This window comes from Populus alba, chromosome 16 (genome assembly GCF_005239225.2).
Source record: "Populus alba chromosome 16, ASM523922v2, whole genome shotgun sequence".
In the NCBI taxonomy this organism is placed as follows: Eukaryota; Viridiplantae; Streptophyta; class Magnoliopsida; order Malpighiales; family Salicaceae; genus Populus; species Populus alba.
Window position 1 is genome coordinate 2,284,965 of NC_133299.1, and position 22,197 is coordinate 2,307,161.

Consider the following 22,197-nt stretch of genomic DNA (forward strand, 5'->3'; position numbering starts at 1 on the left):
TTTTTTTTTTTTTCATTTCTCCATTCTAAAAATTCGATTATAATTCTTTTAAGACATTATTTCAAAAAGAACTTGCAGACCAGATCAACACGAAGATAGTTATCGGACCAATCTAATAATTAATTTATAAAAGTATTTAAGTTAATATTGTATCATCGTTTCAACTCGGGATAATTATTTTTATTAAAAAAGCATTGTTTTTTTTTTTTTTTTTTCTTTTGTTCTCTTAGTGTTGACACAGTATAAGTTAACTATATCACTAGAACCTGATCAAAATAATCATTTTTTATCGAATCGATGTTTTTTTTTTATGAAGATTCGGGTCTTGAAATTTTTCAGATCAATCATTAATTAAACCGGTTAAACAACTATATATCATCGTGAGAACCATAACTAGAACCCCACCATTGTAAACTAGCCGCACCACACCATCTCATGGCAATCCGTTGCTGTATTTCTCAATTTGATTCGGCTTTCTCTGCACAAATCAGTAGCCCTCTTAAGAAAAAAAAAATAATAATCTATAATTGTCCTCTATTCTCTTGCCTATATGGCCATATATAAGATTCTCCAGCTCCACCAATAAATTTTTAACATTCTGCCGACAAGTTTTTAGAATAAGCTCATGCATGATCTTGAACTCGGATATTTGTTAATGAATTCAAATAATGTTGTTGAGTTCATAATCCTTCTTTTATTTATACGTAGTCAACGGTTTAAGTTGAAGGAATCCGTAGACGTATTCTGTCGTTCATGATTTTAAGCTGGTATTTAAATGCAAGATGGGATTCTGATAAATATTCAATCTTATCTCTAAATCAATAATATTGGATTATATTGAACATTAGAACTCAAGATGAGCTAGCGAAATCAATATCTAATTGACGGTGTACTAACAGGTTAATTAAATCTTATAAGTTTAGCTTAATCCACTAAAACAAATACAACAAACATTATATAATTAAAAAAACAATATCATATCATTAAAAAAAACTTGATAATTTGTGCTTATGAGACTCAAAGTCCAATAAACATAAAGAAAGTTTGTGTTGTTTTTCTCTTTTCTCCTTTTTTTCCTTTTGAAAAACATTGAGAAAATTAAAGTCCATTGAGATTAAGAGCTAGGGAGGGAAAAAAGTATATTGAAAGAGAGTGTGTGACTTTTTTATATTTCGAATCTAAGAATTGGAAATTGCATTCCTTGCTAGTATTATATTTGGAGAAGTTCAAACCTTAAGTTGCGTTTATGCAAGTAAAAAGAAAAGGAAAAGAAAAGATGAATTTGTTATAGTAATAATTATTACAAAAGATAATGATTAAGGTGTGAAAAGATGTAAAATTGTTTCCCGAGACCTTAAAAATCAAGAGTATTAGCATGATCATAAATATGTAATAAATATTACACAATGTTTATGGTATTAGAAAACAATATAAATCATATCTTGAAACTTCATCTAGAAACTTAAGCTATTAGAGTTGAGATGATTCTTTAATATGATATCAGATCCTTGATAATAAAGTGGTCACGAGTTTGAATTTTACCATCCTTATTTATTTAATAAAAATCAAGCACATAATAAATATAAGCCTGCGCAAATTTTAAGTTCAAAAGACTTTCACTTGAGAAGATGTATTGGAGAATAATATAAATTATATTTTAAAATCTCACCTAAAAATTTAAGTTATTGAGTGATATAATTTTTTAATATGTAGGAGGTTCCATAAGAAAGGTGCAAGTCAAATTGAAAAAAATAAAGAAGATAAATTAATATTTTCACTTTCGAAAATCTTTTTTACCCCACTCATTTGCACCAATCATGCATCATTAACAATTATCATCATATAATTTAACCCTTTTTATCCTCTACGAAACATATTTATTTAGAAGATGTATTTATCAGAAAAAGAAAATGATTTTTTTTTTGTTTTTTTAAAAATCAATTATTTACTAATGCTTGATGGTAAATAATAAGGTGAAAACGACATTTTGAGTCTAAAAAAATAATCAGTTATGGCATAAAGATAACGTGAATTAGTTACTAAAAAAACATAACATATAGTCTTTTTTTGAAAGATTTTTCTCCATTTGAAAATAAAAAAAAATAAAATACATCTAATTCTTTCATCTTTGGATGAACATTTTTTATTGTCACGCTTCTCATCAAATAAATAAGTAACAACAACTTGCAATTATTCTTGTCCAATTAATCTTATATAGGAATTATTCAAGTTGACCTACGATTTTTTTGTGGAATTATTCTTGTCCAATTATTAACTTTATACAGGAAGTATTCAAGTTGACCTAAAATTTTTATATATACACGAAGTGTTCAAGTTGATCCCACAAGCAAGTGTGAAAATATAATAATTGTTAAAATCATAGCTATCAACCGTCGCGTAGCGTGTGACAAGCAACTTTCTTTACTTTTATTATTATTATTATTTATTTTTACTCACTGATGTAAGCATATTACTTGTGGAGATGGTATTGTAATGTGAATTAATTAAAATTATAGGCTATGATAGGCCTCGATTTTTTAATTAATGTAACCTAACTTGTGATCATAGTCAGACTGTCCAAGATAGCCTTTATGATTTACTCTTACAAGCTAAAAAATATATTATAAATATTCTTGAAACCAAAATGTTATTAATATATACAAGGTGTTCCTTTAATATCTTCAAACTCTTGAAAGTGTAATTAATTTGCATTAAACCTCGAGGGTTTATATAATTTGTACCAGAATATTATAAAATTCGGGGAAATGTCATCTTTATCCCCCAATCATCATTATTCAAACAATAGCTTGTCAGTTGCTTCATTTGCCATTTTATTTTTTAATTCTATGAAGGTTGACCTTTTTCAAGCTTTAACGATGCTTTTTTTTTTTTTTTTTTTTGCAGGCTGAGGTCTCTTCTGGAGATGTGATTCAACCCTTGTTTTCAAAGAAACCAGTCGCAGAAAAAGCATGGGGATGCAGTCCAACGCGCGTTCCCAGTAGCCATGCCCATGCTGAGGAAAGTTGTGCTATGAAATGATAATATAGCTTTATTTATTTTTAAACATGGTCTTGTCTTGCACAAATCTTGTTTGAAGCACAGTTTTTAAAAATGGTTTAACTTAGAGAGTTTATAGAAAATTTCAAGACTACGAGTCTAATTCATCATATTAAGTTTTTAGCTGAACTAGATAATATAATAACTTGGTAAATTAGATTGATTTCAATTATGTTTTTTGTAACCCTGATTAATAATATTGATTCAAATTTGGTCGGATGAATATTGAGAAATTAAAAATTAAATTAAAATATTGTTATTTTAATCAAAATAATTAACTTAATGAGTTGATGTATAACTCAGTATCTTTTGAGTTAGAACCTGGATGAACTGAGTTGGATAACTATGATTTGAAGTTAATATTTGATTGTGCCTCCTCAGGGAAAAAAATAATGGATGAAGAGATGACGCAAGCCTATGGTATCCAACTGATGGAACCCACGATTAGCTCAGCTCCATGTCACCTGTATTCCTATGATTATTTCAGCTCTATATCTATAAAAGCATTAAAAAGTACAACATGTATATGTCTTAGATTTTTGTTTATAATTTTTTGTTCAACTGATCTTGCCTCCATATAAGTTCCAAGGAAGGAAGAAGCGGAAGATTTGCGCTAAAGAATGTGACGAGGGGATAACATAAAAGTCTGTAACTGTTCCAGGAAAGCTCAATGCAAAGGCACTGTAGACACTCTTTGTTCCTACCACCTGCAGGCATTGAACGTAGCATTGCTGATCATAGCATGAATCCATAAATGCAATTTAGTTCTACAAACAAATTATCATTATATAATTCTATAACTTCTCTGGCGGTGGATTCCCAGCTAGAAATTATCATGATCTGATTTCCGGATCCATGACCAACACATAATCAAGATTTCTCTCCAATATTTCAATCTATACGAATCCAAACTTACCTAGAGATGATTTGGCTAAATAATCTTGCTTTGACAGTTCATAAATTGCATTAATCTTTTCTGGACAGAAACGCTGCAAATAAGGCTAAGGATCTCTTGGGAGAAGTCAATGGTGCTAAATATGATGGTCGCAAATGCAAGGATGTCACCAGTAAACTTGTGTCCATCCACCAACCTGGGATGAAAAATGGATCAAATTTAACAGAAATCAAAGGATCAAGTTTTATTGCAGACGAAATTTACTGCAGTTACATTAAGTTACAGCAACAGCTAGACTAACCTGCTTATCCTCAAACCAAGATCTGTAAAGCACAGTTGCATTCAATCCTAGCTCTTTTTGCCAATCCATCAACCAAAGTTCTGCTCCCAGTAAAGGGAACTGTAGAGGGCATTTCAACTTGTATAATAGATAGACTGAATAGTAGCCACATAGGCTATTATAAATGAGAGATAAAAATCTTGTTAGAGTTACCTGTAGACTAGGACCCGGATGCCTGAACTGACCAATGAACCTACAATATTAATTGTAGGTATCTCTAAGTTCAGCATATCATAATTCACCACACTAAAAGAAGTAAATGACTTATTGAAACACCCTATTGTCATTTACATCAAAAAAAAGAAAAGGAAAGGAAAGATCAAGAAAGCTATCCTGCTTCAAAGCAGAGAGAATTATATTACCTGCTGCAACCTGTCCACCTGGTGACTCCTACAAGCTTAGCATGTATAGCTTCTTGCATATCTTTCCTGTTTAAATATTCAGATGATTTTCGTTGCACACAAACATCTATTTCTTATCATCTTTCTGCATTCACAGAGAATAAAAAAAAAAAAAAAAAAAACCCACTGTAAAGTTTAAAAAGCAAAGGTAAAAACAGCTTGCACGATAGGGTGACACAGGGAGAGCTTATTGTCTTATCGAGTACCTCTTGTACTGATTTTGTGGATGATGAAACTTGAAACCTTGGTCTAAAAGGGTAACTTGGAACATCCAGCTGCGATTCACTAGATGATATGCAAAAGTCGCCTATGACATTGTAATTATCAACTGCATTAGGAATTTCTACTGAAAGTTTCTTATTCACACCCACACAAGCAGCAAGTTTAGAGCCTATTCTGCTGAATTGAGGAGTTCATGAGTAGCATCTGATATCAACGCATGAGCCCAATAGTAGTTGACTAGTTGCCCTCTGAGTTAAAATCCGTATAGAACTCCATTAAAGCATTTCCTACCTGAAAACATATCAAAAGTGAAATATTAGCACCCCATGAAATATGATTTGAGAACATGTAAGGAAAAAAGCTGATAATATCAGGATTATCCGTGTTTCTATTCTGTACTCACAGCGAAGCCCTTCAGATTGAATTTTAGTCCTGACTGAGAAATGAGTTATGTTAGTTGAGGGACATAGTGGCCTGTCATTAGAGGATTAGTCATTAGCTTGATGATCAATTGATCACTCACTTTAACCAACAGATACAAATTCATAGTTGTTTCTTCCAGAAAAATTGCACGTTTTCAATCTTTACATAACTCAAGGTATCTGCCTAGCTCTCTCCAGTGATGTGGAAATCTCTATCCTTGTATTCAGGGAATTTGACAAACCATTTCTCCAAGAATATGAAACTGTCTTGTGCTGAAGAGAAGAAAGCCTTGATATTTTAAGTTCTGAAAAGAAAATTTCCAAATACTACTTATGCCCATGAAATAAAATAAAAAAAACACCAGAAAGAGTAACGATAAGGTTGATGAATTGATAAAAACTATGGATTTTATCAAAAGACTAGGTGAGATATTAACATATTAGGCAACCAAGTCGATGGAGGAAGAAACTTGTACCTGTGATAGTGTCATTCAGTAAGGCATAGAAAGATTGCTTGGCAGAATAAGAGAAACCAACCCCTGCTGGTGATTCCAGGTACAGCATGTTTGCTTCTGCAGCACAAAAGAAAGGAATGTTTAAACTCTTTGCAGGGCATAATCTGTAGAGAACATATCCATCCGGCTTATAAAGCATCACATGGCTGCCACGGGTTAGGTCGTTTGCAGTCAACAGAACTTCTGGATGAAGATTTTTTCAGGCAACCACTAGAGGTTCCCACACCAAATGTTGAATCAGATTCTGATGGAGAAAGAAGTTAATGTAGTCGGGTTTGTGATAATAAATGATTTTGAGCAGTGAAGTTTGCTACAGTTAAATGAGGATATGCTCCAGCTAGATTGTATGGATAGTTTAGCAAATATATTTATGGACTGGTGAGATAGATTTAGGTGTAAAAATGTTTGGTGGTGTCAGACTAAAGTAATGTTTCAAAATAGTTATAACATTTAATCTGATTATTGGATCGTGTTTATATTTTTACAAGAGTTTTCAAAAGCTGTCTAGATATTGAAAATCTTTCCCAAACCCCTTGATTTTGGCAATTTTTGTGTTTTTTCTTGTTATTTTCAGATTTCCTACTTCTTTGGGATTTTATGCTTTTTTTCTTTGTAGTTTCAGATTTTTGTTTTCGTTTTCTAGTTGAGGTAGAGTTTTTGATCTATTTAAAATTTTTTAAACTTTTTTAGAAAAAAGACTTCATTATTATTATTTTAAGAGAATAAACTAGCAAATTTGAGGTTCATATATACAACACATTTCGCTCATAAAAATTTTTGTTATTAGTTTATTGCTGTATTTAAACCTTCCACTTGCAATTGAAGTGGGGAGAAGATTTAAAATGGACAGAGTTAACAATTATGAGGAACCTTTATTCCAGCAAAAATCATTTCTGACCAGAAGCCCTCCACCTCCGGGTCTGGAGGAGCCATTTTCAGAGAAAGCTTCTAATCTAAAAGAAGAACAGCCAGGCCCTACAAAAGCAACAGAAGAATTAACACAACAGTAATTAAACCATTCAACAAAAATGAATATCTTCTGAATTATCCTACTTGAGTGAAAATAAAATCTAAGTCCCCCCCATTTAGCCAGAGAACAAGCTTTGAAGCTGGGTCACTTCTGCTTCAGTCAAATAATAGAAAAGTGTTCTCTGTTGCTTTTCGTCGACAGTTACATCTCCTGCATGCTGCTGGAAACCAGCTTGTGGCTGCCCTGGCAAGCTCAGGATTTTATCATCAATTGAGGATGCGGCTACTGCTCTTGATATTTGGATAATAGTTACACACAGTACAGCAACAATTACCCATGATTGAGAACGCATGGTGTTTAAAGAAGCAAATCTTTTTTTTACATCAAGTTAATCTAAAATATGTGTACTTTTTTTTATAGAATTACTGTGCAAATAATTGATTGATTGTATCATCAGATAGTCTTAACTTTTACTTGGAAGAGCCATACAGCTGGGATTATAGCAAGATTTATTGCCTCAATTTTGTTTTATTAGAAAACTCTGAAAGGATAGTTAGTCCGCACTTGTGACAAACCTTCCATTGACCCACAGAATACAAGCATCGACACGAAATGCAATCTGAATATTAAAGTAGGAAATCCCTTTCAAATGACAAGAATGCAATCTCTGGAGCAGTTTAGAAGTGATATTGTTGAGGTCAGAATCTATGAACAGTTTTAAGTGTATGGGGTCTAGAAGAAAAATGACCATGGGATACAATCACTGTTCCCTTGAATGTTCGAACACTTCATTAATGGCTGAAACTTACAAAAACTTATTCAACTTGTATAACTTTATCAATCTTCAAACGGAAGAATGCAAAATGAAAATTTCATCAGGTACACATTATTTCGATTGTCAAACAATCTTTCCTTGGTGCTATTTTTATTGATATGATGATGATGCATCACTTAAAATAAAAGGTCCATAAATTTAGACAAGAGGTTTCCCAGATAGAAACGCTGCAAATAATGCCAGTGATCTTCCGGGTGATGAAAATGGTGCCAAGTGAGAGCCTCCCCTAATGGTGGAAAATGTCAGGATGTCACCATAGACTTGTGTCCATCCTCCAACCTGAGAGCAAAAGATTCAGAGCACGAGATCAGGAACCAAAACAATGTTTACTTCTTAATGATTTGTAACTTGGTTTATCTTAAGCTGCAGCAACAGGCTAACCTGTTTATCCTCAAACCAAGGGGTATAGGGCACAGTTGCATTCAATCCCAGCTTTTTTGCCAAGCCTTCCACCAAAGTCCTACTCCCCGTAAATGGGATAACCGAATCCTGATCTCCACTGTATTTAAATTTGTATTATTACCACTGACAGTCTCCTGTGCTAGTTGGTAAGAAGAGATTTAAAGCTGGTTCATGTACCTGTATACTAGGACCCGGACGCCTGAATTGACCAATGAGCCCACGACATCAATTGTAGGTATCTCTAGGTTTCGAAGATCATAGTTTACAACACTAAATGGAGTAATAAATCAAAACAAGTTATTCTCATCATGTACAGAAAAAAACATAATGGTAAAACACAATAATTAAATACTCCAAGTCAAAGTGTTGGAATCAATCACTAATTACCGACTGCAGATATTCCATTTCGGTGTTCCGACAAGCTTGGCATGAAAAGATTCTTGCACGTCTTTCCTATTCAAATATACAGAAGTTTCTTCTTGTACACAAGGATCAATGTTCTCTTGAGCTTTCTGCATAAGGGGAAGAAAAATCCAATAATAAGTCCAAAGAAAAAAAAATGTAATGTCTTGAGATGAATTGTTATCTCTTAAAGAAGTTACCTGCTGACTGAGAGCCTCCCGCAATGATTCCGCGGATGAGAAAAGTCGAAATCTTTGTGTTAATGGGTTATTTTGAACTCCCAATAGCGATGCACCAAATGACAGACAAACATTCGCAGTGAAATCATATGGGTCAATTGCGTTCGGAATTTCTGCATTAAGTTGATCACTCACTTTCGAACAAGAAGCCGAAAGGGAGTTTCCTATAGTTTCTCTCGCGAGCTGTGAAGTGTTACAAACTGCACTGAGAAGTTCATAAGTAGGGTTTGATATCAATCCATGAGACCAATAGAAGTCGCCTACCGAGTTTAAATCTGTACTGAACTCCAATAGAGGGTTTCCTAGCTGAAATGCCAAAAATCAGATAGCTCAGAGAATATCAATTAAAATACGTGGGAAGAAAAGGTAATACTATCAGAATGCATGTATCTGTGTTGCTACTCACTGCTATGCCCTTCAAATTGAATTTTAGTCCCGACTTCACTATGAGGTCTGCCAGCTGTGGAACATAGTGTCCTGTCAAGAAACAGAGTTCAAGATCACTGATCACTTAGACCAACAGGCACAAATGTTTTACTTGTTTCTGCAATGTACTGCTTTCGTTGACTTAAATTCACCTGCGTAGCTCTCTCCTGTGATAAACAAATCCCTATTCTTGTACTCGGGAAATTTCAGAAACCAATTCTGAAGGAATACAAAATTGTCTTGCACTGAAGAGAAAGCAGTGAAAAAGGTATGTAACTAAATTAAAGGTTAGGTTATGATGTCAGAAATATTGCGACGAAATAGCTAGATTAAGAATTGTGGTAACCTGTGATGGTATCGTTCACCAAGTCATAGAAAGATTGGTTGGCAGAATAAGAGAAACCAACTCCTGCTGGTGATTCTAGGTAGAGCATATTTGCTTCTGCAGAGTAGAGGAAAGCTAACTTTTAGCAGTTCTTTTTACTACAAAAACAGAAGAGAGCCATATGTGACAACCTTTGTTCCAGCTATAATCATTTCTAACAAGACTCCCTCCACCACTCGGTCTGAAGGGGCCATGCTCAGAGAAAGCTCCTACTCCAACAGAGGAACAGCCAGGCCCTGCAAAAGGAACATAAAAATACAACAGCGTTTAAACAATATTATAAATAAAACACAGAAAACGATGACCAGAAAAATACTAGATAAAAGAAAATGAGTACCCCCATTTAGCCAGAGCACAAGAGGTTTTGAAGCTGGGTCTATTTCTGCTTCGACAAAGTAATAGAAAAGAGCTCTGTCTTGATTTTCGTCTACGGTTACATATCCTGCATATTGCTGGAAACTGACTCTTGGTTGCCCTGGCAAACTCAGGAGTTTATCATCTGCAGAGGAGTGTACAGCTCTGCATATCTGAAAGAAGGTTGCACATAATACTGCCATAGCTATCCATTGATGAGCCCCCATGCTTTTGGCAGGAGAGATATGGATGTGTTTGTTTTAGCTTTTGTGGTTGAGGTTGTGGTTAGATACAATCTATTTATGTACAAAACTTAACCACAAAAAAACTAATTTTTCTTGTTTTTTGTAGTTTTTTTAGTGGATTCCACACCCAAACATCAATCTTCACCTCTAATACAAACACACACATAAAGAGCTACAATGCTTCAAATCAAGCCTCAATTGTGTTATTTATATAGCAGTTTACAGTTAAGACTATTGAAATAATTAAGATCAAACACAAAAAAATTAGGATACTGGTATGCAAACTCGACAAGATAAAAGGCTAAAATGAGAAATGAGACATAAAAATTTACGTAGTTCACCCAATTAGGCTACGTCTACGAGCAAGTATAGAAGGATTTTACTAAGTAATGTGAGAATTACAACCTCTCTCAAATAATAGGAGAACAACTAAGAATCTCTCTATTACTAGGAGAAAACACCTCACTTACTTTCTCACAAATACCTCGCAACTTTGTGGGATTACTCTCTCTTCACTCTTCTCTTGTTCTCTTTATCTTGGTGTACAAAATAAGCTTGGAGGCATTGCTTATTTATAGGCAAGAGCGAGGGGACAAATACTATAAATCATGGCACCAATTATACCACAAGTTATGCCAACAACTCTACCAATTATGCTAACAATTCCATCAATTATATAGATTTAATTAAATGACTTTTTCAAAAAAGATGCTAGAATTCTTAATAATAATATGTATATTATGAATTTATAGATTTAATCTAAATATAAATAAAGTATATATAGGTTAAACTAAAAATATTATTCTATTTTTAATAAATAAAATTACATAAATATTATTTAATAAAGACAACTTTGCAACTTCATTTCTATTTCTATCGTGGTAACCATCGAAACATTGTCCAAGTTTCAAGGGAAAAGTTAGGGGTGTTCACGGTTCGGTTCGGTTTAGACTAAAAAAACCAACCGAACCGAATTTCATTATTTTGGAGAAATATTAACCGAACCGGACCGAAAACTGATTCAAACCGAGCCGGTCCGGTTCGGTTAAATCCGGTTTTTTTTGGAAAAAACCGGGAAACCTAATCCCTTCATTAAATCCAGACATTTCCTTGTTTAATCTTCTCAAAATTCATAAAACAAGCTCGATTGAATAACTTGTAGGAGGAAGAGAAAAGAAGGATCAGATTGCCTGTAAGGAAAACTCTACTTGTATGAAATTAGCAATGATAACAAAGATAGGATGGATCAGACTGCAATTTAGAGATTCGATGATTCATGTAAACATAGCCAGAGAAATACAAAATCATATTGTAGCTAGCTTGTAAAATCACTTGACATGATACACATCTCGAAAGAGGTAAATTCTAGATACTTTTTTTCCAATGGCAGGAAGGCAATGTCTTCGATTGAACCAAAGAAATTAATGTGTTTTAGCTCCTCGATGCATGTACAGAGCATGCTCAGTAGATTTGTCCTATCGGCAAAAGAACTTCCAGTCCCACGACAATGAATGATGATCTTCAAAAACCAAAATTGATAACATGGAAAGAAATATTTTGATCTGGAACATCTCCGAGGACTGTCGCCGCCTACGCTGATTACAATCTGGGTTTTCATCTTTGCCACGCTGAAAGAGGAGAAGAGGGAGGATGTAAATTGAAGGAAGAGACAGATACAAAAGGGAGAAGAGGAAGGATGCAAGAAGAGAGTCAAGAGACAGATACGGAAAGGAGAAGAGGAATGATGAAAATTGAAGGTGAAGCCGTGAAGGGCATCTGTGAAGGGAGAAGATGATGTCTTTGGCTCTTTGCTCTTTGGTGTGGGCGGCGACTTTAGTTTAGAATTGAATTAGGGTTAGGCACTTAGGCATACTTATTTATACTATCGGTTCGGTTCACCGGTTTAAGCGGTCAAACCGGAACCGAACCGAACCGATCAAATTTTATGGTTTTAAAATCGGTTTAATCGGTTTTCTATCTCGGTTCGGTTTTCTCGGTTAATTTTTCATCGGTTTTTTCGGTTAATCGGTTTTTTTGAACACCCCTAGGAAAAGTCACTCTTACACAAAGTCAAATACATGACATCGCAAACATAACAAGGAAAAACGGCCAGGTGAATCAACTTACGCATTTCATAAGCTTGCCAAGAGACAAAATGCCATCCTCGGAAAAAACGTTTTGGGGGGGGGGGGTGAAGACCCCAGTATTCATGCGACAGCATATACTTGATCAGCCATGAAATCATCAAAGGAAACAACGGTAAATCAAAGCTTGATCTTGATATCTGACTTTCTTATTAAAGAAGCAACAAATTGAGGGATTCCCTTAGATTCTATATATCCCTGCTGAGTGAGTTCAATAGAGAAGTCACTCAAACTGAAAGTAGGGGGATGTAGCTCGTTGATCTCACTCATCGCTTTCATCTGAGCATCATTGAGAAGAAGCCTTCCCCATTTACCTTCTTCTTCGTGTATATCTGTAGCTTGTTCTAGCTGACATGCTTGCATCAGGTAAGGAAAAAGGAGAATATAGGCGTTTGAAAAATATCATCTATCAGTCGCAAGAATAAGCTTGTCGGAACTCCGAAATGGACTTTTTGCAGTGGGTAATTAGTGATTGATTCCAACACTTTGACTTGGAGCATTTAATTATCGTGTTTTACCATTATGTGTTTTTCTGTACATGATGAGATTAACTTGTTTTGATTTATTACTCCATTTTAGTGTTGTAAACTATGATCTTCGAAACCTAGAGATACCTACAATTGATGTCGTGGGCTCATTGGTCAATTCAGGCGTCCGGGTCCTAGTATACAGGTACATGAACCAGCTTTATATCTTAGTAATGTTTAAACAGAGGAACAGCCAGGCCCTGCAAAAGGAACATAACAATACAACAGCGTTTAAACAATATTATAAATAAAACACAGAAAATGATGACCAGAAAAATACTAGATAAAAGAAAATTAGTACCCCCATTTAGCCAGAGCACAAGAGGCTTTGAAGCTGGGTCTGATTCTGCTTCGACAAAGTAATAGAAAAGAGCTCTGTCTTGATTTTCATCTACAGTTACATATCCTGCATATTGCTGGAAACTGACTCTTGGTTGCCCTGGCAAACTCAGGAGTTTATCATCTACAGCTCTGCATACTTGCATGAAAGTTGCTGATATCACTACCTTAATTATCCATGACTGAGCCCCCATGTTGCTGAGAAAGAGAGCCGCAATGTTTCAAATTATGCCTGAATTCTGTGATTTATATCGAAGTTTTGCAACTTCACTTCTGCTTATAGCATGGCAATCATCGAAACCTTATCCAAAACGTTTTCAGGGAAAAATTTAGACTTACACGGTCAAATAATATATGACATCAAAACATTACAAGAATTAACAGCCAGGTGAATTAACTCATGCTTTTCATAAGCTTGCCCAAAGAAAAAGTGCCGTCCTTGGAAAACCTCATTGACAATTGGCAAAGGGTGTCAAGAAAGCCCATTGGGCTAATATGAAATCTTTGAGTAGTTTCATGGGCTTGCCAATAGAAGCAACCGATGACTCTCCCTCTCCCTTCTTCGCAGGGATCCTTCACTCCATTCTCATCTGATTCTCTCTCAAATTCACTTCGATCGAACCCATTTGACTGGAAACGGAAAAGGGTATTCTTAAATTGAATCAAACGTGAGATTTATCCTCAAAGACTTCATTTTTCCAGGTTCTTATTTTCATGTCTTCTGTAAAGTTTTAATCTTTTTCGCAGTTTAGGAAGATTCGAATTTTTGCTAGGGCTATTGGCGTGATATTTAGTTTATAAATCATGGGTTTAATCTTTTTATTGATTTTATTTTGAATGAAGTGCTGGATATTGGAGTTGAGATCACAAGAAGGAATTTTCCCTTTTCAGATATTGTAAAAATTGTTGCTGTCATGGATCCAGAGGCTGCAAATACTGCTAGAGACTCTTTGAATTTGGCATTTCATATGTCAAACCTTCTTGATACAGGACTTGATCGACACACCCTTTCGGTTCTTATTGCCCTTTGTGATTTGGGTTTGAACCCAGAAGCACTTGCTGCTGTTGTGAAAGAACTCCGGAGAGAACCTGTTTCATCTTCACTGCCAAATTCTAGTGCTCCGGTAGCTAAACCGTAGTTAGGTAATGGATTTGTAATGATTTCGGTAGAATGTAATGTAAGGTAATATGATGTTTGCTTGTTTGTTGATCGGATTTTTTCTTTTTGTATTGAAATTCAAATTGCAGCGAACCACTTGTATTTTTTTTTTGCCCTCCTTGACTTGATGAGTTGTAGAAATTTGGGTACCATTTGTAGAGGACTGGAGAGCTTTGTCTCAAACACAATTATGTGCAAAAGATGGAACTTGTTGTCTAAGCGTCCACTGTACTTTAGTGATTTCCTCTTGTTAAAGCCTGTGTGTTCCTGACCAAAAATGCGTTTTGATTGAGTTTAAGTTGTTTTGGTTGTTTCATTCATGTTGCCCTGTTAGCAAGAGAAATTTTAGTTTGTTTTCCACTGTTGTTGGCTGATCTGCCTCTACTACTTGGTTTGTTTATGAAAGTTCTATTCTAAACACCTCCAAATGTTGTGCCAGCAGAAACTGCTGTGTGCAATCTGGCTTTCTACTGCTCTACTGTAAGTTGTGAAAGATGGTAGGGATCGTACTTGTCAGCTTATTTAAAGAAACCTGCCCTTTTGATCTAGCAAGTTAGTGTTCCACCTTCTGTTTGGTGCAGCCTCTTGAATTACCAGTACGTTTCGGGAAAATGCACTTCTAATTATATGCAGGTCTGTTGTCTGTGCTACTGTAGTCTTCAGAATGCTTGTAAGGTTTTGTGAACATTCAAATTTCCTTGCCGAACTAATTTTTCTCATGTTTTGGATTTTATAATGCGTTTTATTCTGAACATTGCACCGTGCATTATGTATCGATACCTTTTACTCCACTTCTATGCTATGGAGTTCCTCCAATATGGCTTTACCCAGCAGGACCATAATCCATAAGGTTAAGGAAATCCAAATCTGACTGAAGCATAGTTGCAGCTTTTCTCTAGGCAGCAAGCGCAGATCAAATTTGGCAAATATTGAAGTTTCGGAAGTGCAATTGTTGATAGTTATCTTGTTGGAAGTTTTAGATTTTCTTCACCTCTGCTTCAGAAGCCTTTCTGTAGCTATGCTCGAGATGTTCCTCTCCATTAGATCTATGACACGCTGTGTTTGGAACTTCACCACCCTTTTTATGTGTGAAATGTTTTAAAAGTTTTTTTTATTAGAAAATATATTAAAATGAATTTTTTTATTTTTTAACATTAATATATTAAAATTATAAAAAAATATTAAAAAAATCAACTTGATATTTTTTCAAATTAAATACATTTTTAAATGCATAAATGATTTCAACCCAAATGGGTCGTCGGGTTCTGACATCATGATTTCAACCTCATAAATGCTTTCAATTTCCTTCCTCTTCTCAACCTGATGGTCCCCAAATGGGTCGTCGGGATCAGGCACCATCAGTGGCTTGCACAGGAGAGGGCCTCGCCACCGTCGAATATTTTCCTTACTTTTTTTCTGCCACCGACATGATTAAAGCTGTGTTTCCATTGGTAATGTCAATTTCCTTGCAGAAGTACTTTTTCGAGCTAAAAATAAATAGAATTGGGAATATTTGAGGATCTTTTAATTATTATTTTTTTCTTTTTAGTTTATAAAGAAGTCCAAAATATCTTTTTTTTTTTAGATCTTAACATAACAACTTTTATAATAATAATCTACATCTTAAAAATACTTTGAAAGAATGATATTACAAAGAATTTAAAATGATTTTTTTTTAATAATAGGATGGTAATATATTAAATTAAATGAAGTTGATTTTTCAAATCTATAACTTAGATCATATGACCATGATAACTCTATATAAATCAAATCAAAATAAATTATAAAACTTAATTTTTAATAAATTTATTATTAAAAGATGAAATTAAAAAAAATTATTATATAAAAAAAAAGTAAAAAAACCTAAGTTTTGCCCAAGTTAACTTACAAAACCTATAACCCAAGTTATAAGACCGGAATAATTTTATAAAAAATAAATAAGAAAAAATTAAGCCTATACCTAAAAAAATATCGTATAATATTTTAATCTCACCTTTTGACCCATTTATTATTATTATTATTATTAGGTATTATCATTATATTATGTTTATTATTTTTTTTATCTCTTATAAACTAAATTTTAAAATTTCATTCATTATTTTAAGTTATGCCATTTCTTTTCATTTCTCTAGCCTGGTTATTAAACATAAATCAATTCAGGTTCTTATGACTCAGAACTTGTATCGAATCGAGTTTTACAATAAATAAGAGAAAATTAACATAGATAAAAATTAAAGTTACCTTATATTTTTAAAAAAATTATTGATTTTTTTTAAAAATTTAAAAATAACTTAATTCAAGTTAATATAAGAAACATGTTACTTGAATTTTACCATGAATTAATTTTCAAATCAGCTTTAATATTTGTGGTTTTCCAGACTTGTTAGTTTTGTAGGTATTTTTTATTTTTATTTTAAAATTACTTTCAAAACCAAAAACAATAAAAAAAAAAAGAAAACGAGAATGACAGGAAACGTAATTAAAAAGTTACTCTCAAAATGATATACACTTTGGATATAAAAAAGGGATTTTGATCCTCTTGCTTCAAATCTCATTATTGATGAGAGGAAAAATTAAATAAATAACCTTATCCAAACCACTCCTCCAATCCAAACAAAACCCAAGAAAGCTACACTTGAGGTCTTGATCCAGTAATTAAAGGAACTTATTCCCTTCCTCTATATCATGGGTTCAGATCTCACCGTACATGTCTGTCACTCCCGCGGTACCTTACATGTTTACTGGATTTGCAGGATCTTTAGTGAATTGTGGGATTAGTCGTGATACGTGCAAGCTGGCCGGACACCCACAAAAATAAATAAATAAAAAAAACCCAAGAAAGCTGCCCACATGAATTTAATAGTTTAAAATTAATTTACACCAGAAAACATAAAAAAACGTGAGGTTTTCTTTTCAGTGGTGGGTGTAACTAACCCCTAGCAGTGATAAGCCAGAAAAATAATAATAAAAAAAGAGTAATAATAATAATAATAATAATTGTTTTGTTGATGTGTCACATCAGATTATGATATCCACGTTCACAACATGGAGAATTACCATTGCCTTTCAAAAAGTTTGTCCTCTAGCCTTTTGTAATATACATAGCATATTTAATTTTATTTGTTTTTTTGGTAATGATATTTAACTCTTTTTCTTTAGATAATTTCAATTTAATCCCTGTAAAAGATGAAAAGTTTAATCTTTTTACTTAAATGTATTCCTTTCTTAACAAATTAATCTTTTAGAGATAGAAAATTGGCTATATCCCCCTTAATTTGGTTCTCTTCTCTTAAAAAAAAAACTAATTTTTATTTTGATACTTAATAACAAAACTCATTTTTTTTTATCCCTATGAAAGTTTGACATATTTCTACTTCCACTAAGTCGATTAATGAAATATAATAATTTAATATACATGAAAAAAAAATTAAGATACGAATTCATATGTTTTTTAAGTGATTTCAAAGTGATTTTTTCAGTGACAAAATAAATTAATATTTTTTTAAAAAATATTGATAAGAGAATTAAATTATTTACCTGCCCTATGCTAAGGTTGGTTCAACTTTTTTTAAAACATTAAAAAAATATTTAGGTATTGCTAATATGCTTTCATAAAAAAAATTAAATTAAATCGTATATGAATTAACATAATATATCCCATTTAACCTAGTAAATCTAAAAATAACTTGAGCAACTAGAAAAAATTTAGTTTAATTAAAAAAATTTCAAAACAATATTTTTTAAAAATATTAAAATAACAACTTATTGAATCGATATAGGTTAACTAAGGTTAAAATATAAAATCTACAAACCATATTATACGACCTTAATAATCTCGTAGAAAATATATCAAAACACATTTTGAAGCTTAATTGTTAATTAATTTAATATTAAATGATAAAATTAAAAAAAATTAATTATAAAAAAAAACCAAATTAACCCGTTAAAGTCGTGATCTGAATTATAAAACTATAATAACTCTATAAAAAAATCAAAATAAATTATAAATCTCAATTTATAATAAATTTAATATTAAAAAATAAAATTAAATAAAAAAAAGCCGTCCTCCTTTAATTTCTGTTAATTATGTCTGAACAATCCTAAACCAGCTGTTTTATAACAAAATCATAAAAAAAGAAAAAGAAGAAGGGACAAGGGGTCCAAAATTTTTGCTGCTCGTCCCCACCTCAAACACCATCAAAGAGTTGCATCCATCAACTTACTAGCTGTCAGCGTATGACACTTATTGTCTATTTATAGAAAACTTTACTTTTATAAACATTTAATATATTATTTTAATATATTTTTAAACAAAAATATTTTAAAAAACATTCCATAAGGGCTACCTGGTTCTGAATAAAGTACGAAGCTTTTAAAAATAATAATACCGTGGAAAAATACCTCACCACACAAACAGAAACACATCATCCATGGACACTCTGAAATCGCAATGTGCTGATATGTCTGCAAAATGTGAGGGATCCCAAAAGGGGAGGGATCGCAAAATGTTTAATGAGATTGCTGCCGTGGTGAAGGTTCAACAGATGTACAGGGGTTATCGCACTCGCCGCAGGATGGCAGACTCTGCTGTCGTTGCTCAAGAACTTTGGTTAGTCCATCAAAAACTTAGTTTCTGGTGTTTTTCTGATATTATATGTGATGCACTAGAATTAGGGCTAAATTTTACTGGACACTAATTAACGTTTGTGGTTTGTATTGATTTTAATTAAATTAAGGTGGCAAGCAATATACCATGCTGGCTTGAATGAAAATACGGTTTCCTTCTTCAAAAACTCGAAATCAGAGAGTGCTGCTTCAAGGTGGAAACGTGTTGGATCTCATGCTTCTAAGGTCTTTCTATAGTCTCTACTCATTGACTATGTGTTATCAAAAATTGTCTTTTGTTTGTTGAGGACAAGGAAATTCTAAAAAGTTCTTATTTTTCAACTAATGATGCAATAAACACCAATCATAGTGATGAACATCAACAGTCTTTTTTTTTTTTTTTTTCAATCTTTAATGGTGAATTATGTATAGTTACCCGTATCTGATAATATATCAACTTACGACCTTGATTGGCCTAAAACTTAGAATGTATTGGGTTTTAAAAAAACAAATGAGGGTTGATCTGTCTAAATCTGGATGATTTGATAGATAAATCCGTAACCCGATTAAACCTCATTTTAACTTCTTTTTTTTAAATAAATTTATTTTTATTAATATATATTAACCTGTTAAATTTATGATTTAAATTATAAATCGGGTTAGATTTATTAACTTTTAGACTGACTATATATGAATATAAAAAAAATACCAATAAGCCACAAGGCGGCTGTTAATAAATTAATAAAAAATGAAAAAGGTTTTTAGTTGCTATTTTGTTTTACAATATATATAGTTTTATGCTACCAAAAAAGAAAAAAAGAAGATATGCTATGTTTAATTCGCGGAAATTTGGACTGTTTTATGGCAGGTGGGCAAGGGCCTAAGCAAAAACGCAGAATCAGAGAAATTGTATTTCGAACATTGGATTGAAGCTGTAATTACATTCTCTTCGCACTGCCAATTTTCCATTTTTTTTCTTAATAATTATTCTATCATTTGGATTATTAAGATTAATTTGCAATAATTCTGTTGAAATCTGATGTTGTGATTTATTTTTATCTTTTTTAAATAATTGTACATTAATTTAGATTGATCCAAGGCATCGTTACGGGGCATTCTTGTATATGTATTTTAAGAAATGGTCCGAGACAAACTCCAGTCAGCCTTTTTTTTACTGGTGATGTACCTTTCCTTTCCATCTTCTGATATTGGAAGTTTTTATTTTTATTATTTTTGTTTTATTTCATCGTTACAGCTTTCTTTCATAAGACATTTTGGATTTCAAGCAATTTATTCATGTATTGCTGAAGGTGTAAGCTTGCTGCTCCTTTAGGTTGGATGTAGGAGATGGCAAAGAGGTTGAAGTTGAAGAATGTCCTAGGTCGAAGCTTCAAGAAAACAGCATAAAGTATCTAGGACCTGTATGCAATTTTATATTATCAGCATAATTATAGCTTGAGTCATAAATTCTTTTTTTTTTTTTTTGAAGTTCCTAACAGTCTGCCATCTATTTCTTTCTGCGAATCAGAAAGAAAGAGAACAATATGAATGCATCATCATTGGAGGGAAGTTTTTTCACAAACAGTCCAGAAATCTTGTTGATACAAAGGGAAAGTGGATATTTGTTTTGAGCCCCACTAATAGACTGTATGCTGGACAGGTGAGAGGTCATAAATTGTGTAGAAACAATTGATATAGCTATAGTTTTCTCTCTAACTCTACTGTTTCTTGTATATTCATAAACATTTTGATGCATTTTTTGCTGCTTGCAGAAAAAGAGGGGCAAGTTCCATCATTCGAGTTTCCTGGCCGGAGGTGCTACTATCGCTGCTGGAACGGTGATCATAGAGAATGGAAATCTTAAGGTATGTCAAAGTCAGAAAATCATCTTAACTTGCAATAATGCCTTTTGAATTTAAAATTTATGAATTATTGACAACTTAATCATTAAAATTCTGACACCTTATCAATCAATCCACAAAAAATATAGGTTTTAAGAATAGTTTTATAATATATTTTCTAATAAAAAATCCTCTTAGACATATAATGTTGCCCCAATGGAGTATGGGTATTTGATTTTCTACACATTGTATATAGGTCGATTTAAGAAATACTGTGTTAGTATCACTGTCCCTATTAAACTCTGGCATCCATTTTTGTTTAGCCTTACCGCATATTGGATTATTGGTGTGATGAGAGTTGACCCAATCTAATTATGTGGGTTGACTCGTGACTCAGGAGATCCAAGATCTAAACTTGATCCTTGACCCGGGTCGATGCTTGAGTTGGGTTCAAGAACTATGGTACAAAGTTTGATAGCTTGACCCTGCAGAAAACCTCTCTAGTTTTCATGGATTTTTGGTAGTGTTGTAGGCATGGTTGAAAAACTTTTATCAGTATGCGCGCGCGCGTGTATTTTAGAGTGATTTTGTTATAAAAAATTTTTGAGGAATTTTATTTGAAAGATTTTTGTGAAATTATTTTTCTTTTTTGGGAGATTCTGTTGACGAATTCTTGGGATGTTTTCTTCATTGATTTTAACTCTGCAGTTCATTTCTCCAATGAGTGGACATTACCGACCAACACAAGAAAAATTTGAAAGCTTTCTATCATTTTTCAAGGACAATGGAGTGAATCTTGATGAAGTCCAGGTAAGTTTACTGTAAGGCCTGGACTGTTGTCCATGGTAGCAAATTATTTTTTCTCGTGTTATGTTTCTGGCATCTCTGTTCTTTTTGCAGGTAAACCAGGCTATTGAATATTCCAGCGCCAGCGATTATGCAGCCAAACTGAGTGGAAGTGGGAGCGGTAAGATGATGGAAGTTGCCAAGATTAACTTAGAGCCTCCTCCTACGATGAGAACTCCCCATGAAGAGAAGGATTCTAAACTACAAGAAGTTGAGAAGGAAACCAGAGATGAAAGCGAAAGGACATTGTCGGAGGAACCTAAGGCAACTATATTCGATCTTAACAAGTGGTCAACCGGAGCTGGCCCGAGAATTGGTAGTATTGCAGACTATCCAGCTGAAGTGCGAGCACAGGCCCTGGAGTTTGTAAACTTATCTTCAAAAACTCCACCCGCTTCAATGCTGTAGGTGGATTGCTAGCCAAAAAGTCTGAATCTCCTTTTTAATGGCTTTTGCTTTGTGAGTGACTAGAGCGGTAAACTGCTGTCTGTAACTTGTCTTTGTATTCTGGGAGTTCAAGGCCTCATAGGCACCTGCATGTGTTTTAATATTATAAATATTAAAAAAAAGGAAGCCCAATTTGGTCCTCCCCATTCCAATCAGCCCATCCTATCCTATCCAACCGA

General features: G+C 33.3%; 3 protein-coding genes and 1 long non-coding RNA gene across 6 annotated transcripts; 2 read left to right on the forward strand and 2 right to left on the reverse strand.

Annotated features, from left to right (window-relative positions):
- Window positions 1-4,247: 4,247 nt before the first annotated feature.
- Window positions 4,248-6,168, reverse strand: LOC118050490 (uncharacterized). The gene is made up of 6 exons (XR_004687890.2): window positions 5,814-6,168; window positions 5,319-5,642; window positions 4,900-5,206; window positions 4,655-4,778; window positions 4,446-4,485; window positions 4,248-4,352 (listed from the first exon to the last, which is right to left on the reverse strand). It is a non-coding gene; the product is annotated as an uncharacterized lncRNA (long non-coding RNA).
- A 1,420-nt stretch (window positions 6,169-7,588) lies between these two features.
- LOC118050489 (serine carboxypeptidase-like 45) lies at window positions 7,589-10,146 on the reverse strand. 2 transcript variants are annotated; one of them, XM_035060848.2, is made up of 10 exons: window positions 9,849-10,145; window positions 9,643-9,747; window positions 9,473-9,568; window positions 9,279-9,371; window positions 9,107-9,177; window positions 8,662-9,006; window positions 8,447-8,571; window positions 8,237-8,329; window positions 8,039-8,156; window positions 7,589-7,936 (listed from the first exon to the last, which is right to left on the reverse strand). In XM_035060848.2, the coding sequence occupies exons 1-10, from the start codon at window positions 10,090-10,092 to the stop codon at window positions 7,796-7,798; spliced, it is 1,431 nt and encodes a 476-aa protein (XP_034916739.1). In that variant the 5' UTR covers window positions 10,093-10,145; the 3' UTR covers window positions 7,589-7,795. The 2 variants fall into 2 exon arrangements, with proteins under 2 accessions (XP_034916739.1, XP_034916740.1); XM_035060849.2 differs by lacking the exon at window positions 9,279-9,371 and having other exon boundaries at window positions 9,849-10,146.
- A 3,501-nt stretch (window positions 10,147-13,647) lies between these two features.
- LOC118050491 (mitotic-spindle organizing protein 1A-like) lies at window positions 13,648-14,498 on the forward strand. Of its 2 annotated transcripts, none has more exons than XM_035060851.2 (2): window positions 13,648-13,822; window positions 13,964-14,498. In XM_035060851.2, the coding sequence occupies exon 2, from the start codon at window positions 14,035-14,037 to the stop codon at window positions 14,257-14,259; it is 225 nt and encodes a 74-aa protein (XP_034916742.1). In that variant the 5' UTR covers window positions 13,648-13,822; window positions 13,964-14,034; the 3' UTR covers window positions 14,260-14,498. The 2 variants fall into 2 exon arrangements, with proteins under 2 accessions (XP_034916742.1, XP_034916741.1); XM_035060850.2 differs by having other exon boundaries at window positions 13,654-13,822; window positions 14,012-14,498.
- Window positions 14,499-18,638: 4,140 nt separating this feature from the next.
- LOC118050488 (IQ domain-containing protein IQM3) lies at window positions 18,639-22,173 on the forward strand. Its single transcript, XM_035060847.2, has 9 exons — window positions 18,639-18,888; window positions 19,016-19,130; window positions 19,753-19,818; window positions 19,973-20,061; window positions 20,218-20,305; window positions 20,413-20,544; window positions 20,657-20,749; window positions 21,434-21,535; window positions 21,626-22,173. Exons 1-9 carry the CDS (start codon window positions 18,710-18,712, stop codon window positions 21,977-21,979), a joined length of 1,218 nt encoding a protein of 405 aa, XP_034916738.1. The 5' UTR covers window positions 18,639-18,709; the 3' UTR covers window positions 21,980-22,173.
- Window positions 22,174-22,197: the final 24 nt, after the last annotated feature.